At 39.8% G+C, this 18,077-nt stretch overlaps 1 protein-coding gene across 13 annotated transcripts in view; it reads right to left on the reverse strand.

The window, feature by feature from the left end:
• Positions 1-18,077, reverse strand: part of lrrfip2 (leucine rich repeat (in FLII) interacting protein 2) — a 139,196-nt gene that overhangs the window by 10,473 nt on the left and 110,646 nt on the right. For all 13 annotated transcript variants that reach the window (XM_060822913.1, XM_060822911.1, XM_060822912.1 and 10 more), the window contains 4 exons: positions 10,313-10,445; positions 7,628-7,677; positions 2,077-2,197; positions 985-1,064 (listed from right to left, as the gene is read on the reverse strand). In XM_060822913.1, the coding sequence (XP_060678896.1) occupies positions 985-1,064; positions 2,077-2,197; positions 7,628-7,677; positions 10,313-10,445 (384 nt within the window). The remainder of the gene's footprint in view (positions 1-984; positions 1,065-2,076; positions 2,198-7,627; positions 7,678-10,312; positions 10,446-18,077) is intronic.

Raw genomic sequence — 18,077 nt, forward strand, 5'->3', positions numbered from 1 at the left:
TCTTGTGAAAACTGGTTGTTTTACATGAGTATTTAAACAAAGTGGTTTGAAGAGATTCTGATTTTTAATTTGATTGTCATTTAATAGTGAGGGTGGGAAAGGTAGGGAAGAAAAAAAGACGAGCTGATCTCTCCTTTTCTGAAAAGAAAATCCTGTTTGTAAATTCAAGGTAAAATCTAATCGTTATTTTGAAAGGACGTTTCCATATCATATTTGTTGAGCAAGCTATGTCTCCAGGACTCAAGGGGCAACAGTGAGAGATTAGTGACTCGACCACTTATGCTAGGACATCACAACAACAGACTTCCGAACATTCAACATTTTGCCTTAAAGGATAACCTATTGACAAAGTATTCTTTTTTCAGAACTCCAAGTTATACACAAATCCAAACTTCCCTCTTGTTTCCTGAAGAGAATGAGGAAGTGTGCGTATATGCATGTGTTCCTTTGCATGTATTTTGAGCATATTTAGAGGGATAATCATTTATAATTCGATATTTTTGTTTGTGTACATTAACCAATTATTGCACCTTGATTGAATAAGTTTGATAATAATTCAGTGTTTAATAAGTGGCTATTACACTGTTTAATTTAAAACCAGACAGAAATTGGCCATTTCAACACCGAGAAAAGTATCTTCATGTTGTGGTCTGAGGAGTAGTGGGACAAGAGTGACAATGCACATCTCCAATTTTAACATTCGGCACACAGTTCAGCAGCATTTTTTTTTGTTATTTACAGACTTAATGCTACATGCAGTGACAGATCTACACCAGCTCAGAGTTTCCTTCATGAGATCACTCTCTAGCACATGTACTCTGTCATGTCATACTGCATCAACATTAGCTCAATTCCTTAGACTCAAGCTATTAAATTATTATTCCACACATGCATTATACAAAAATTATTTCTGCACAACTGCAAAAAGAAAACTGATAGCAAAATTTTGAGATGCAAATACTCTATGGTATGCCAGATACTCACATTTTGTTCAACAGTGGCAATGTCCTGTTCTGCCTTAGAGAGTTTAAACTTGTATTCACTCAACTGCCTATTTACATCTCCTAAAAGTAAAACATGAGGCGATATTACACTAAGCAACTCAATACACATGGAACTGCTTGACAAGATTAAAGAAAAAAATACTGCAAACTGAAATTGACAGAGGGGAAACAAGTCATCAGCAAAGACTAAAAGTCATGCTCAAAGTGCCCACTAATAACTTAAGCTGACTGTAAAGGTATCATGTGCAAGAAACAGTAATCTATTAAAAATACATGCCCCCAATTACATGCCCAGAACCTTTCCATAATGGAATCACTCAAACTGTTTTTAAAACACTAATATTAAATAACTTTAGGGTGGCACAGTGGTTAGCACAGTCACCTCACATGGCCAGGGATGCTGGTTCAATTCTAGCTTTGGGTGACTGTCTGTGTGGAGTTTGCATGTTCTCCCCATGCCTGCGTGGTTTTCCACTGGGTGCACCAGTTTCCTCCCACATTCCAAAGATGTGCAGGCTATGTATTGGCCATTGGAAGTGAGAGATTTGGGGATAGGGTAGAGGCCTGGGCCCGGGTAGGATGCTCTGCAGCGTTGCTGCAGACTCTATGCGAACCTTCACTGCTCTCCATCCCAGAGGATTATGGATGCAGAATGATTTGAATATACTTAAGCTGAAAGAGATACATTCTTTCCCTTTCAGGGAATCAAGACAAATGGGAGTGTGCGGGAAAGTAGAGTTGGAGACAAAGATCAGCCTGATTGCACTTAATACAGATCAGACTTGACAGGCTTTATGGTCTTCTGCTGCTCGTTTCTTGCAATGTGCTCTTGCATTAAATTCCATCCATCCCTGCAAACACAGTTAATTGAGCAAGGATCCCTTGGCGTACATATAGCTTGCTGGCACTAACCAACAACTTGGGCAAAGAACCAGAATCTGCAATGGTAGCTGGAACTATACCCTAGCAAACATCAGAACTTTCAAATGTAGATTGGTTAGAGAAGCCCAATACTTAAAACTCTTTATTTATCGAATATCAGATGTGACAGCATTTGATCCCATGAACTCACTCTGCATTTCTAGAATTTGTAGATCTGTGCCATTTTCTAGTCGATCAGAATCGGTGAGCACATTTTCAATCCTAGAGTTCTTTTGTTTTTCCTCTTCCAACTGCAGTTTCAGCTTTCTGATCTACCAAAAACAAGTAGCCAAAGGTTAATATGATTCAAAAAGTTGAAGTAGTAAAAACATACATTTAGAATGGTCTAATTAAGTCACATAACTAAACACCTCTCATTGAGGAATGTAAACACATATTGTTTGTGAAGAAAACTTAAATCCTGGAAAACTCTTCTGGCAAATAAATTACACGTTGACCACATCGCTGCCATAGCACCAACTTCAGTCAAGATGCTGTGGTTTTAGAATGAAGAAATGTTGAAAATCATTAATGGCTTGCTATAATTAGCTGAGAATATTACTTCATCTGTGGTTCAAGACTGATCTTAGGTTTCTAACACTTCATTTTGCTCCTCCTGTGTTTCTATCCATAGCCCAATGCAGAGACCAGTCTGTTTATTTCTCCACTACTACCAAGTCCTATAGTAAGTTTGCTGTATTATAGTAAAACAAAGAGGAGATTTTGAATAAGTGACTGACATCCTGGGAAAAAAAATGAATGATTCGCCAATATGATCAGAGCAGTACAAAAAAAGTCTGGAAGAGTAGAAAATGCCGAAATAACATTTTAGAATAGAAAACAAGTCAATTGGATATAACCATTAATACTGGCAGAGAGTAATCTGCCAATTGTCAAGCAGGGCAGGTTAGTTTCCTTTTGCTTTTGGAAAATAATGTATTTCAAAATCTAAACAAAAATCACAAATCAAAGTTCCCACATATAAGTCATTGACCCTTCCTCACATCCCCATGAAACCTCTGAGTGAAAAATTGACAAATGAGATACTAATGAGAGTGACCGTACACTCTAAGCTGGTATTTAAAACATTACACCATTTCACATTGTGCAAGCTGGGAGAAATAAATCATCCACATTATCATTAGCAGAATTTACCATTACATTTTCAAAGTGGACATGAAATTTGACAAGCTAACATGAATATGACCAATGATTTAAAGAATTTGTACTGTTCAGATCATTTATGCCAAACAAAACATTTACACATACTTTAAACACTTCCTAATCAGAAATAGAACAGTCAAGATTGCATCACAACTGAAATGATGAAGCAAATCAGCCGGTTACATTTAAAGATAAGTTAGGTTAAATGATCAAAGCTGTTCAAGGAACAGACACATGTAATAAAAAAAGTGTCTGTTTTGTTCTTTACAACCAAAATATTTTAAAGAAGATACTTCTGCAGAAAACCATAAGAGTAGTTTTGAGGTTTAGTTCAGAGCAAAGAACACCTCTTAATAACTGCCTCTTGATGTCTTGGAAATGCTGGTGCATTGTGCTGCAAATGCTGTAGGTACTCACTGTAACTGTATGGTAGTGAGTTTCAGAATCTTGAAACAACAAAAAAATTATGACATACATCTGTCAGAAGAATGAGAGACTGGAAGAAAACTTGGGGGCGACAGGGACTCACGTTTGGTATGTTGCCTCCCAGGTGCAAGGGTACGTGATGTCGCTGATCATGTTTTCCGGGTCCTTAAGGGGGAGGGGGAGCAGCCCCAGATCGTGGTCCACGTTGGCACCAACGATATAGGTAGGAAGAAGGGTGAGGATGTAAGGCAGGCTTTCAGGGAGCTAGGTTGGAAGCTCAGAGTTAGAACAAACAGAGTTGTAGTCTCTGGTTTGTTACCCGTGCCACGTGATAGAGAGTCGAGGAACAGGGAGAGAGAGCAGTTAAATGCGTGGCTACAGGGATGGTGCAGGAGGGAGGGATTCCGGTTTCTGGATAACTGGGGTCCTTTCTGGGGAAGGTGGGACCTCTATAAAAAGGATGGTCTACACTTGAACCTGAGGGGCACCAGTATCCTTGGGGGGAGGTTTGCTAGTGCTCTTTGGGAGGGTTTAAACTAACTCCGCGGGGGCATGGGAACCAGGACTGTAGCTTTAGGGTACAGGACCTTGAGTGTAGGGAGGTTAGGAATAATGCAGCGATCTCTAAGGAGGGTGCCTGTAACCAGAAAGGTGGATTGAAGTGTGTATACTTCAATGCCAGAAGTATAAGGAATAAGGTAGGTGAACTTGCAGCGTGGGTTGGTACCTGGGACTTCGATGTTGTGGCCATTACAGAGACGTGGGTAGAACAGGGACAAGAATGGCTGTTGCACGTTCCAGGGTTCAAATGTTTTAGTAGGATCAGACATGGGGGTAAAAAAGGGGGAGGCGTGGCATTACTTGTCAAAGACAGTATCACAGCAGTGGAATGGACGATGGAAGAGGACTTGCCATCTGAGGTAGTTTGGGCTGAGGTTAGAAATAGGAAAGGTGAGGTCACCCTGTTAGGTGTTTTCTACAGGCCTCCTAATAGTCCTAGAGAAGTAGAGGATAATATTGCGAGGATGATTCAGGAAAAGAGTGAAGGTAGCAGGGTGGTTGTTATGGGGGACTTTAACTTCCCAGATATTGACTGGGAGAGCTATAGCTCGAGTTCATTAGATGGGTCGGTGTTTGTACAATGTGTGCAGGAGGGTTTCCTGACACAATATGTCGACAGGCCAACAAGAGGGGAGGCTATATTGGATTTGGTTCTAGGTAAGGAACCAGGCCAGGTGTTAGACTTGGAGGTAGGTGAGCACTTCGGGGACAGTGACCACAACTCGGTGACTTTTACTTTAGTGATGGAGAGGGATAATCGTGTGCCGCAGGGCAAGAGCTATAGCTGGGGGCAGGGAAATTATGATGCAGTGAGGCATGACTTAGGATGTGTGGATTGGAAAAACAGGCTTCAAGAGAAGAACACTAATGAGATGTGGGGAGTGTTCAAGGAGCAGCTACTGCGTGTCCTCGATAGGTATGTACCAGTCAGGCATGGTGTAAAGGGCCTTGTGAGGCAGCCGTGGTTTAGTAAGGAATTGGAGTCCCTTGTGAAAGGGAAGAAGGCGGCATATGTAAAGATGAGGCGTGAAGGTTCAGTAGGGGCGATTGAGTGTTATAAGGTAGCCAGGAAGGAGCTAAAGAGGGAGCTAAGAGAAGCGAGAAGGGGACATGAAAAGTCTTTAGCTGGTAGGATTAGGGAAAACCCAAAGGCTTTCTATAGGTATGTCAAGAATAAAAGGATGACTAGGGTAGGTATCGGTCCAGTCAAGGATAGTAGTGGGAAGTTGTGTGTGGAGGCGGAGGAGATTGGAGAGACATTAAATCAGTACTTTTCCTCAGTATTCACTCAGGAACAGGACACTGTTGCTGATGTGAATATGGAATCACAAATAATTAGAATGGATGCCCTGGAAATATGCAGGGAAGAGGTTTTGGGAATATTGGAAAGGATGAATATAGATAAGTCTCCTGGGCCTGATGGCATTTACCCCAGGATCCTATGGGAAGCTAGGGAGGAGATAGCAGAGCCATTGGCCTGGATTTTTATGTCGTCGTTGTCAACAGGAATAGTACCAGAGGACTGGAGGATAGCGAATGTGGTCCCATTGTTCAAGAAAGGGAGTAGGGATAGCCCTAGCAACTATAGGCCAGTGAGTCTGACTTCAGTGGTGGGCAAAGTCTTAGAGAGAATGGTAAGGGATAAGATTTATGAACATCTGGGTAGGAATAACGTGATCAGGGATAGCCAGCATGGTTTTGTGAAGGGCAGGTCGTGCCTCACAAACCTTATTGAGTTCTTTGAGAAGGTGACCAAGGAAGTGGATGAGGGTAAAGCAGTAGATGTTGTGTATATGGATTTTAGTAAGGCGTTCGATAAGGTTCCCCATGGTAGGCTAATGCTAAAACTTCGGAGGTATGGCATTGAGGATACATTAGAGGTTTGAATTAGGAATTGGCTGGCTGGAAGGAGACAGAGGGTAGTAGTTGATGGATTATGTTCATCTTGGAGCGCAGTTACTAGCGGTGTACCACAAGGATCTGTTTTGGGACCATTGCTTTTTGTTATCTTTATAAATGATCTAGAGGAAGGACTTGAAAGCTGGGTAAGCAAGTTTGCGGATGACACAAAAGTCGGTGGAGTTGTGGATAGTGAGGAAGGAAGTGGTAGGTTACAGCGGGATATAGATAAGTTGCAGAGCTGGGCGGAAATGTGGCAAATGGAATTCAATGTAGCTAAGTGCGAAGTCGTTCACTTTGGTAGGAATAACAAGATGATGGATTACTGGGCTAATGGTAGGCTACTTGGTAGTGTGGATGAGCAGAGGGATCTTGGTGTCCATGTACACAGATCTCTGAAAGTTGCCACCCAGGTAAATAGTGCTGTGAGGAAGGCATATGGTGTACTGGGCTTTATTGGCAGAGGAATTGAGTTCCGGAGTCCTGAGGTCATGTTGCAGTTGTATAAGACTCTGGTGCGGCCTCATCTGGAGTATTGTGTGCAGTTTTGGTCGCCATACTATAGGAAGGATGTGGAAGCTTTAGAACGAGTGCAGAGGAGGTTTACCAGGATGTTGCCTGGAATGGTAGGAAAATCTTATGAGGAAAGGCTGAGGCACTTGGGGCTGTTCTCATTGGAGAAGAGAAGGTTTAGGGGAGATCTGATAGAAGTGTATAAGATGATTAGGGGTTTAGATAGGGTAGATACTAAGAACCTTTTACCGCTAATGGAGTCAGGTGTTACTAGGGGACATAGCTTTAAATTAAGGGGTGGTAGGTATAGGACAGATGTTAGGGGTAGATTCTTCACACAGCGGGTTGTGAGTTCATGGAATGCCCTGCCCGTATCAGTGGTGAACTCTCCTTCTTTATGGTCATTTAAGCGGGCATTGGATAGGCATTTGGAAGTTATTGGGCTAGTATAGGTTAGGTAGGATTCGGTCGGCGCAACATCGAGGGCCGAAGGGCCTGTACTGCGCTGTATCCTTCTATGTTCTATGTTCTATAATGGTATTCCCATGCACCTCCAGACCTTCAGTTCTCTCGAAAAAGCCTTGGCAAGTCGCTGTATTCCATGCACTGGATACTGCACACTGGTCACAGTGGATGCTAAAGGTGGTGGCTGAACAATCAAGTAAGCTGTTTCTGGTTAAGTATCAAAGCTTCTTAAAATGTTGATATAGCTCCAGTCTAGTAACTTGGGGTTTCTGATACACTGGAGTGATATTTTGATGAAAGCATCAACATATGAACAACTTATGCACTGTGCAATTCACTGCATGCAAAATATTTTGGGATGGTCCAAAAAAAACTGATAGGTTTTTGCCACAAATGCATGATTGTGTTTCTTGTTCTCAAAGTTACCAATATGTTGGGAATCCAACTCTTTCCAGTGGAGGTGTAAATGTGACCAAACAATACCAGTCATACATAGCATATCAAGGCACAAAATAAAATTTCCTACTAGCATTGCCTAACTTCAGAATGGCAATGCTAAGTTGAGCCTAAGTATGCAAGTCAAAGAGCAGAGAACAAGTTTTCCTTTATGATACTGCATGATTTTTGGATTATTTTGCTTTCCTTCCCAACTTGCAAGTGATTAAGTTAATTACCTGTGCTAGCAATTCTTCCTTTTCATCAGCCAGTTTCATTAGCCGCACATCTACAACATAAGAAAACGCATGTAAAAAAAATTGCAAGCTTCAAGGTCAAAAATAATCATGTTAACTCATTACTTGAGCAAGTTGGATAACTTGAACATCCTTCAAAAAGGAAAACGTTGGAAATCAGAAATTTTAAAAAATCAAAAATGCTGGAAATACTCAGTAGGTCTGGCAGCATCTGTAGAGAAGAAAAATAACCTAACATTTCAGGTGAGGGACCTTTCAGTTCCAGGATAAGGATGCAACTGAGCACAAAATTTACTGGCAGGAATGACTACTGCACAATAATTTGACATTAAATACTTCAAATCACTGCAGCACCGCCATGATAAGTGGGGTAGATTCATAACAAACCTAGTGTTTAAAACTGGACATTCGTAAGGTTACAGTGACCATTTGCAGAAGACCTGTACTTCTGTAATCTCGTGGCCTGGTATATCCCTCAATCTACCATTACCATAAAACTTGGTTCAAAGAGGATTATAAAAGAGCATGTCAGGACCAGGACTAGACATGCCTAAAAATCGTAGTACTGCCCTGAAGAAGCTAAGCCTGATAAAACTGGCATTTGAATCAAAGCTGTGTAAAAGGCAGAGTAAAGCAAGTCCAAAGCAACAAATGAATCCACTCAAACACTAATATGGCACATCCAATATGATGGAGGTCAATGCAACAACTAATAATAGTAGGTGGCCTCATTCTTAATGGTGGGAGTAAATTACCCCAGCAGTCTATGTCCATGATCAGCGAAGTAAAAGAAGGTACCAAACTCAGTGGCAGTGATAACAATTGGCATTTTTCCAAAAATGTGTTCACAGGATGTGTGTCACTATCTATTGCCCTTCACAAGTTGATGGCATGCTTCCTTCAGGAACTGCTTTAATCCTGGAGGGGGGGTGGGGAGGGGGGGGGGGAAGGTATGCCCACTGCCATCTGGGAGGGAGTTCCAGGACTGTCTCAATAGAAAAGGAACTGTGATATAGTCCCAAGTCAGCATCATGTATGGCTTTGAAGGAACTTGCAGGCAGTGGTGTGGCCATGCATCAACTTTCCTTATTCTTCTCAATGGTCATTAATTTGGAAAACACTTTCAAAGGAGGGTTGATGAATTGCTGAAATACATCTTATGGATGCTACACACTGTTGCCAACGTGTGTTGGTGTTGGAGTGAGTGCTTGTTGGTGGAACTGCACTCATCAAGACAAGTGAGGTGTATTCCATCACATTTCTACCTTGTGTTTTTGGTGAATAAACCTCGGAGAGTCTGGAGACAAGTTATTTGCCACAGAATTCTGAGCCTCTAAACTAATTTTGTAGCTACAACATGTAAATGGTTGGCCCAGTTCAGTTGCTGGTCAATGTTAATTCCCAGGATGTTGTTAGTGGTGGTGGAATTCAGCACCAGTAATGGCTTTGAATGTCAGGGAGAGATGGTTAGATTCTTTCCTGTTGGAGATGGTCATTGCTTGACGCTTGCCACTTGCCACTTAGTAGTCAAAGTCTGGATACTGTATAAGTCTTGCTGCATATTACAGCATACAAAAGTAATGGAAATGCAGGGCTATAGGGATAGGATAGTGGGGTGGGTCAGTGTGGGATGCTCTTCAGAGGGTCAGTGTGGAGTCGATGGGCCAAATGGTCTGCTTCCACACTATAAAGATTCAATAATTCTAAGAGAGGGCATCTGCAACTTTCTTTCCAAGCAACACTAACCTGTTGTCACAAACTTCGAACACTAACCTGACCTGTCAGTCCTGGAGCTCCTTTTCTAGCAGCACTGCAGCTAGAAATATACCATGTGGACTACAGTAGATCAATAAAGCAATTCACCACCACAAATGCTGACCTTCTGGGTGACTAATTCCACAAAAAGAAAAAAAAAATTTGCTCTCTTGTGGTTGCTTACATGTATCTGACTATTGCTGTGGCAGTTGTGAAAAATGTAGTGCTGGAAAAACACAGCAGGCCAGGCAGCATCCAAGGATTGGAGAACTGACGTTTCGGGCATAAGCCCTTCTTTTCTCCTGCTCCTCGGATGCTGCCTGGCCTGCTGTATTTTTCCAGCACCACATTTTTCAACTCTGGTCTCCAGCGTCTGCAGTCCTCACTTTCTCCTATTGCTATGGCAGGGCTAACAATTAGTCAGTTTACATGTACAAAACAGGTTGTTTTTATGATGCCATGGGAGAATGATCCACCATCAACTTGGAGTTCCAAGTTCAAGATCCATCTCATGACTTGATGGTCAAAAATGATGCGTTTTTTTGGCCAAATAGTTTTGTTTAATAACCTTTTTTATAAACTTATCCAACATATGCCAATAGTAGGTGCTAAAAGTGAGAGAAATCTCTGGACAGCCATATGCTGGAAAGGGTTAGAGCCTCCAAGTTATCACACAGCTCTGGAATACAAAATGCATTTAAAAATTGCATGTTCCAACATAGTTTGGAGTCGCTGAATGAACTATGTGAGAGAGTTTTGGTATGTGCCAGTATGATAAAACTTGCTATTCTGACTTGAATGAGATAACTAAGCTGGATTAAACATTTTACAAGTAGACAGCAGCTAAGATAAGATTTTTAACAGTTAAGCTCTATTGTTCGACTTGGGACGGTATAGTTGAACAAGCAATACCTAGTGGTCCATCTCCTGCACTTTCAAGCACGTGAGCAGCCTCTTGAGACACAACTGTTATAGCACCAACAATTGGTTCATGATTCACATCACCATTAGGTGTGCCTTCTGGGATTATAACCAGACCATGTTTCTGAAAGATAAAAAAAATTGAAAATGTCAAGTTCTATCATGCAAGTATCTTCAATTTTCTATGATCCACAAAACTGCTAACCGTACTGCTTTATTTCAGTCTGTTAACTTGAGCTGTGGAATATGTTTTATGTCACAAGCAGAATGCAACAATTATTTTTAACGAAAAAATGAGATAATGAAAGTTACCAAGTAAACTTAGCAGAAGCAGCTTCACCTTTTTCTCGTCTTTTAAAGCTATAAATTTATCAAATAACTTAAAAAAACAAGACAGCTTAGAAAAAAAAATTCAACTCTCAGATTTAAACAATTATTGGGTCACTTGCAAAATTAAAATAGTTAGTTAGGAAAGCCAGGCTTGGTATCTTCATTTAACTAATTGATATTAACAAAACGAAATGTGACCAGTTACAATATTGCTCAAGGACGTCAATGGTAAAAATGGAGTTTTTCTTGTTTTCTGGTTGGCAAACATAACTAAGCAGAAAAATAGACATTTCAAGGCATGAATTAAGCTGATTAACAAGTGAAATTAAACCATCTTAAATATTCAAGGCGATTGGCAATTTCAGGGCTGGAACTAAATAATTGAGTGGTGACACTGTTAATTAAGGACAACAGTGATAAAAGACCAGAGTTCAGAAGATCAAGATGTAGAACCAGTTTGTGTAGAGATGAGAAATTGCTAACCAAAATGACTTGTAAAAGTAATTTCTATGTCTCTTAACAGTAGCTACACAGTAGAACAGAGTATACATGATGACATAATGGTGGCCTGTCATAAAGATACTACAGCAATCTTCAGCAAATTTAGTCTTCATATGGATTGGATAAATTAGAACAGAAATAGTAGCCTGGAAGATGAGTTCAGTGTTTTTGGGACAATTTCTTAAAGCTGAAAGTTTCAGGGCCAACCACGAAGCAAGATATTTTAGACCTGATAATATGCAATGAGACAAGATTTTTTAATGATCTCTCAGAAAAGGTACATCCAGGCAAGAATGATCATAATGTAACTGAAATTTCACATTCTGTTAGAGGACAAGTGCTGAAAGTCAAAAACTAGCATCTGAAATTTTAAAAACATTCAAATCTAAGGGTCTGAAGAGAGTGCTGATTGAAGTAAACTAGGTAAATAATTGAAAGTTTGAGAAGCAGCTGCAGACATTTGAGGATATGTTCCATAATTCTCAGTAAAGCAAATTCTAGAAAGGACAGCCTTAGTTGATGGATGCACCATGCCTAGTTAACCAAAGTAAAGATATTATCAAATTCAAAGAAAAAACAAACTATACTGTGAAGGTTTGTGGCAGGTTAGAAGATTGGTCAGGTTTTACAAATCAGTAATGAGCACAGTCACATATTATGGAAACACAGCCTTCAGTCCAACCAATCCACACCAACCATGTTCCCAGATTAAGCTAGTCCCACTTGCCTGCACTTGGCCCATATCCATATCCCATATTCTATTCGTGAACTTATCCAAATGTATTAAACATTGTAACTGTACCTGCATCCACCACTTTCTCTGGCAGTTCATTCCACACATGAACACTAAAAAAAGTTGCCCTTCATATCCTTTTTAAACCTTTCTCCCTTTAAAAACGTGCCGCTCATGATTTCATATACCTTTCTAAGGTCACCCTTCAACCTCCTATGCTCCAAAGAAGAAAGTCCAAGCCTTTCCCGTGATGTTCAGATCTCAAATCCTCTATTCCTGGCAACATCCTGGTAAATCTTATCTGAACCCTCTCCAATTTAATATATCCTTCCTATAACAGGGAGACCAGAACTGCACATAGTACCCAGAAGAGGGCTTACCAACGTACAAGCTCAACACAACATCCCCAGTTCCTATACTCAGAAGGTCTGAGCAATGAAGGCAAGCATGTTAAATGCCTTCTTAATCACTTTGCCTACCTGTGACGCAAATTTCAAAGAATTACGTATCTGAACCACTACGTCTTTCTGATCTACAACACTATCTTGGGCCTTACCATTAATTGTATAAGTCCTGTTCTTGTTTGTGTTACTAAAATGCAATACCTCACATTTATTTAAAGTAAACTCCATCTGCCACGATACCATCAATTTTTGTGTCACATGCAAGCTTACTCATTATGCCTGCTACATTCTCATCCAACACATTTACATAGGTGACAAACAGAAGTGGACCAAGCACCAATTCCTGTGAAAGACCGCTGGTCACAGGCCTCCAGTCTGAAAAACAATCTTCCACCACCACCCTCCATCTCCTACTGTAAAGTAAATTTGCGCCTAATTAGCAAGCTCACGCTGAATCCCATGCAAACTAACTTTATTAGTTAATTTACCATGTGGATCCTTGTCAAAGGCTTTACTGAAGTCCAAGTAAACAATGTCTACAGATCTGCCCTCAATCTTTTGGTTACTTCATGAAAAAAAAGTTATTCAAGTTTGACACACATTATTTCCCTCGCACAAAACCATGCTGATTATCCCTAATCAATCCTTGCCTCTCCAAATGCATGTAAATCCTGCCTTTCAGAATCACCTTCAACAACTTACCCACCACCAATGCCAGACTCTCAGGTTTATAGTTCCCTCCTTACAGCCTTTCTGAAACAATGACATGGTAGTAGCCAGTCTCCAGCCATGTTTATAGATGATACAAATATTTCTGCTAGGGCCAAGCAATTTCCTCCCTAACTTCCCACAAAATCTTGGGATATGATATATCAGGTCCTGGAGATTTATCTACCTTCAATTTTTTAAGACCTCAGCACTTCCTCTTCTGTAATGTGAACCTCGTTCAAAGCATCAATATTTATTTCTAGCCTCCATTTCTTTCTCAACAGTAAAAACTAATGCCAAGTATTCAATTAATATCTTCTGAGGTTGAATACAAAGATGACCTCGTTGATTTTTAAGGGGTCCTACTCTTTCCCTAATTGCTCTCTTGCTCATATCCCCTCTTTGCTTTACTGATTTCCTTAAGAATGCCCCTACTCTCTTTATATTCTTCAAGACATTCAGTTTTTGTGTCACCTGCAAGCTTACTAACTATATGTATATCTAAGATTCTTTTTTATTCTTGACTAGAACCTCAATATTTTTACGCATTCATTGCTCCCTGACCTTACCAGCCCTACCTTTCACGGTAACAAGGTCATAATGTGTCTGAACTCTCAATCTCACACTTTTGAAGACCTCCCACTTGTCTGTTGTACCTTCACCTGCGAAGAGTCTACTCCAATCAACTTTTGAAAGTTGTTTCATACTCTTAGAATTTGCCTTACTCCAATTAAGATATGAAAAATCACAACACCAGGTTATAGTCTAACAAGTTTATTTGGACTATAACCTGGTGTTGTGAAATTTTTAACTTTGTCCATCCCAGTTCAATACCAGTTCCTCCACATCATGGCTTCCAATTAAGAACTTGAACTTTTACGAAAGACTTATCCTTTTCCATAGCTTTTTAAAAACTATTAATATTAAGTTAATGAGTCCCAGTGTTCCCCTACTAACACTTCAGTCACTTGCCCTTCCTTGTTTTCCAAGAGAAGGTGAAGTATTGCTATTTCTCTAAAATGGCCAAAAAACTGAGTGGAAAAATAAACTAAAAGCTTGAGAGAAAGCTAGCTTGAAATATAAAAAAAACTTGTACAAGTATTTTAGTAATGCAATTCCTTGGAGGACGAGAGTGGGGGATTAATACTGGGGAACTGGTACAATTTTGGCTGACATATTAATTTCTTCAATTCCTCACTGTCAGTTGTTCTCAGTATCCTTGGAGGTTCATGAATCTTCCTCTGAGAAGACAGACACTAAGTACTTGTCTAATTTCTCTGTCGCTTCCTCACTCCATTATGAATTCTCCCATCTCTGCCTGTAATGGGCTCACACTGCCTTTGACAATCTTTTCTTTGTCATGTATGATAGAAGCTTTCACAGTTCATTTATGTTTCTCACGAATTTACTTTCAGATACTTTTTCAATTTTTAAAAATTCGTTTCTTGGTGATTTTTTTAAAAACTGAATTTTAAAATGCTTCAGTTCTTAGGCCGATTAGTTAGACCGATTTTGGTTTATTACACTCCTCTTCCTTTGAACTAATATGATGTCGGTAGTCATCATATTTTCCTGTTGGGTTTTTGCACCTCAAATTGGTACTTTTGCAAACCATGTACCAATTGTTCAAATGTTAGTTATCGACAATCTACAATCGTTAACTCTTAACAGTGTTTCCTAATCTACAAACAGTCAACTTGCCTTTCAAATCTTGGTTGTTTCCTATGTTTAGGCATATGAAGAGATATACAATTAAGGGAAATCTATAGATTTGGAACCATCTATCAAAGTGGAGTAAAGATTACAACACAAAATAAGGGCTCATGGTGGTGAAGGAGTGGGGTGTGAGGGCATGGTTAGCTAACAAGAAGCAGATTAATGATTAATTTTCATGTTGGCAAGCTGTTACTCATGGCAATGCCAGAGGAATCTGTGATGAAGTCTCAACTATTAATAAACTTTATCCATGATTTGTCTGCTAAATTTACTGATGGCACAAAGGAGGAAATCAAGTTGCCAAGAGAACACAAGATGTCTGCAAAGGGATACATGTAGATAGATAGATAGAAGTTGGCAAAAAAATGGTTCATATGGTGTAATGTCAAAAGTATATGGTTGTCAACTCTGGCAGAAAGAACAGAAACACAGTATATTACTTAGATGAGAACAGACTGTAGAACTCACCAGCAGAGAGAAATCTGGGGGTTCTGCAATATGAACAAAGTATTGGTAGACAAGTATAGCCAATCATTTGCAAAACAAATTGAGTGTTAGCATTAGCTGTAAAGGGAATAGAATGTAAAGGGAGCTAGGTGTAGGCTGGATAGGTAAAGGCTCTTAAATTAGACCACATCTGAGTGTTGTGCATGTAGTTTTAACCTCCTTATTTAAGAAAGGACATCACTGAATTAAACCCAGAGATGGTTCACTTGTCTGATTTTTGGGATGAAACTGTTATTTTAGGAAGAAAGGCAAACAGGCTAACTTAAACCCATTGGAGTTTAGGAAAAAGAGGTGAAACATAGAAGATTCTGAGGGGACTTGACAGGATGCTGGATGGAGAAGTCTATAATTAAGACAAATAATGGAAAAATTAGGAACACCTCATTCAAAGACTGAGATAATCAGAAATTCTATTCTCAGACGACAGTTAAGTGTGTAGAATCCTCTCCCCAGAAAAGAAGGATTCAGTCATTGAATATATTCAAGGCTGAGTTAAATAAATTTGCAATAAATAAAGGTCAACAGTTATGAAGACAGATATGAAAGTGGAATTGAGTCCCCAAACAGATCAAGTGGCAGGTTTAAGAGGCCTAAATGACCTAGCCCTGCTCCTTAGTCTTGTGTTGTGCTCAACCACTTTAGTTTGCCATATACATATAACCTGTTTGGCACACAAAAAAATCCATCTTCAGAAAGACTTGATATAAAGGAATCCAAACAACAAAAATAGATGTTAAACAGATTCAAGTATAAATAGACTCCTTAAGCTATTTGTTCTGTATCAGAAATAAAACGATTTCAAGTGAAAAAAGAGCATGAAACACCATTATGTGGGGTATAATAAACATTTACTTTCAGATACATGAAAAACCTTTTAAACAAAGTCAGATATTTGAAGTTGGTTCATTCATTATGTTGTTCATTGGTGTAAAGATGATCAGCTGTTGACCAATTTTACTCATGTCATTCCTGTTGTAGAAGTTTATCACAACAATTTACAACATGTGTGTCACGATAAAGGTCAGTTACACTGAGAAACTGATGTCATCACTGCTTCTCCAATTCTTACGTTAGCTTATGACTCAGTTTTAAAACCAGTGCCATAATCTTAACGTTTTCTATTTGGAGCCATTGCTTTTTTCCCCCATGATCCACTAACAGCTGAGGTCGTTCATTTTTCTCTTGGGTGTCAAAGCATATTTTGTAGATATTTAATTTTCTGATTCTTAAGTTTTCCATCTGCTTGGTTTTCTTTCTTGCTTTGCTGATTCTCAGCATACATCAGTAGTTCACAAGGAATCTTAAGGATGAACATGATGAAACACTGTCCATTTTCTGGTATTTGCTCCACCTTCATGCCATTTTTACCTTTAATAGTTACAATCTCTATTTTAAACAATTCATTTATCTCTCCAATTCAGATGTAATCATGGATCTAGATTCTGCAGAAAACTTTTATCACTGGGCAAACTCATTAACTCATGAAGCTGGCAAATATCACATCTGAAAAAATATGAAGTATATGAACAAGCAATGGTGATGTGAGGACAATACCTCTTCATGTAGTGAAGACTGAGGGGAGTATGTAATGCACTGTATGAAGTGGAAGTAGATTTAATGGAGGCATTCAAAATGGAATTCGCTTATCTGAAGGGAAGAACACAGAGGGCAATAGGGAGAATGTTGGGAAGCACTAGCTAAATTGCTTCTTCAGAGAGCCAGTGTAGACAGGGCAGGCTTAATGGTCTCCGTGTACTGAAACCATTCTGTAATTCTTAGATTTGGGCATGAACATCTGTAAAACAGATACTAAATTGAGAATGTTGTATATCAAACTGACTAGATCCAAAATATTTGTAAGATTTAGATAATTGAGTCGATATCCAAATGGCAATCAATGTCCAATTTCCGAGGTGAAGATAACATTGGTCAATAATGCCTGGAGTTTAAAAAATTGTTATCCTTGTTTTCAAATTCCAATATAGTCTTGTCCCTTCCTACCTCCTTCAACCCTACAACCCTCCAAAATCCCTGTGGGAAGGCTTAAGGCTGAAAGGTCGATTCTCCTGCTCCTTGGATGCTGACTGACCTGTTGTGGTTTTCCAGCACAACACTTATCAACTCTGATTTCCGGCACATGTCACTTTCTCCAATATTTCTATGTATTCAGGTCTCTTATTCAGTCCCAATTTTTATTTGTTTTTTTTTCTCTCATGATTTGTGGCTGTGCCTTGACCCCAAGTTCTGGAAAACCCTCACTGCACTGAGAGAGCCCCCATTACGTTCTTGGATCACTGAGGTATATTTTGTGGTAAGCATAAATTCTACAAGGGAGACGGTTTGCACCTTAATAGATTAGGGACCAGCATTCTGGCAGGCAGGTTTTCTACTGCAACACAGCTACATTTAAACTAAGTAGCGGAGGGGAGGGGACAAACTGGATGTTTAAAAAGGAAATTGAAGGGAAAGTTAGAACAAGAGAAGTCAAGAAAGACAACTGTATCAATGAGGCAGAAAACTCGGAAAGGGATCATGCTGTAAGGTTGAGTGAAATAGGGGTTGATGGGAAGGGTGAGAGCAGAAACGAATTAAAAATACTATATGAATGCACGAAGCATTAGACATAAGATGGATGAGCTTGAGGCTCTTTTGGAAACTGGCAGATACGATATTGTAGGGATAACTGAGACATGGCTTCAAGTGGACAGGGCCTGGGAAATGAATATTCAAGGCTACACGTGCTACCGTAAGGACAGACTGACGGGCAGAGGGGGTGGGGTAGCCTTGTTGGGAAGGGAGGATATTCAGTCCCTTGTGCGGAGGGACCTAGAGTCAGGGGATGTAGAGTCAGTGTGGA

Source organism: Hemiscyllium ocellatum, chromosome 4 (assembly GCF_020745735.1).
Source record: "Hemiscyllium ocellatum isolate sHemOce1 chromosome 4, sHemOce1.pat.X.cur, whole genome shotgun sequence".
Taxonomy (NCBI): Eukaryota; Metazoa; Chordata; class Chondrichthyes; order Orectolobiformes; family Hemiscylliidae; genus Hemiscyllium; species Hemiscyllium ocellatum.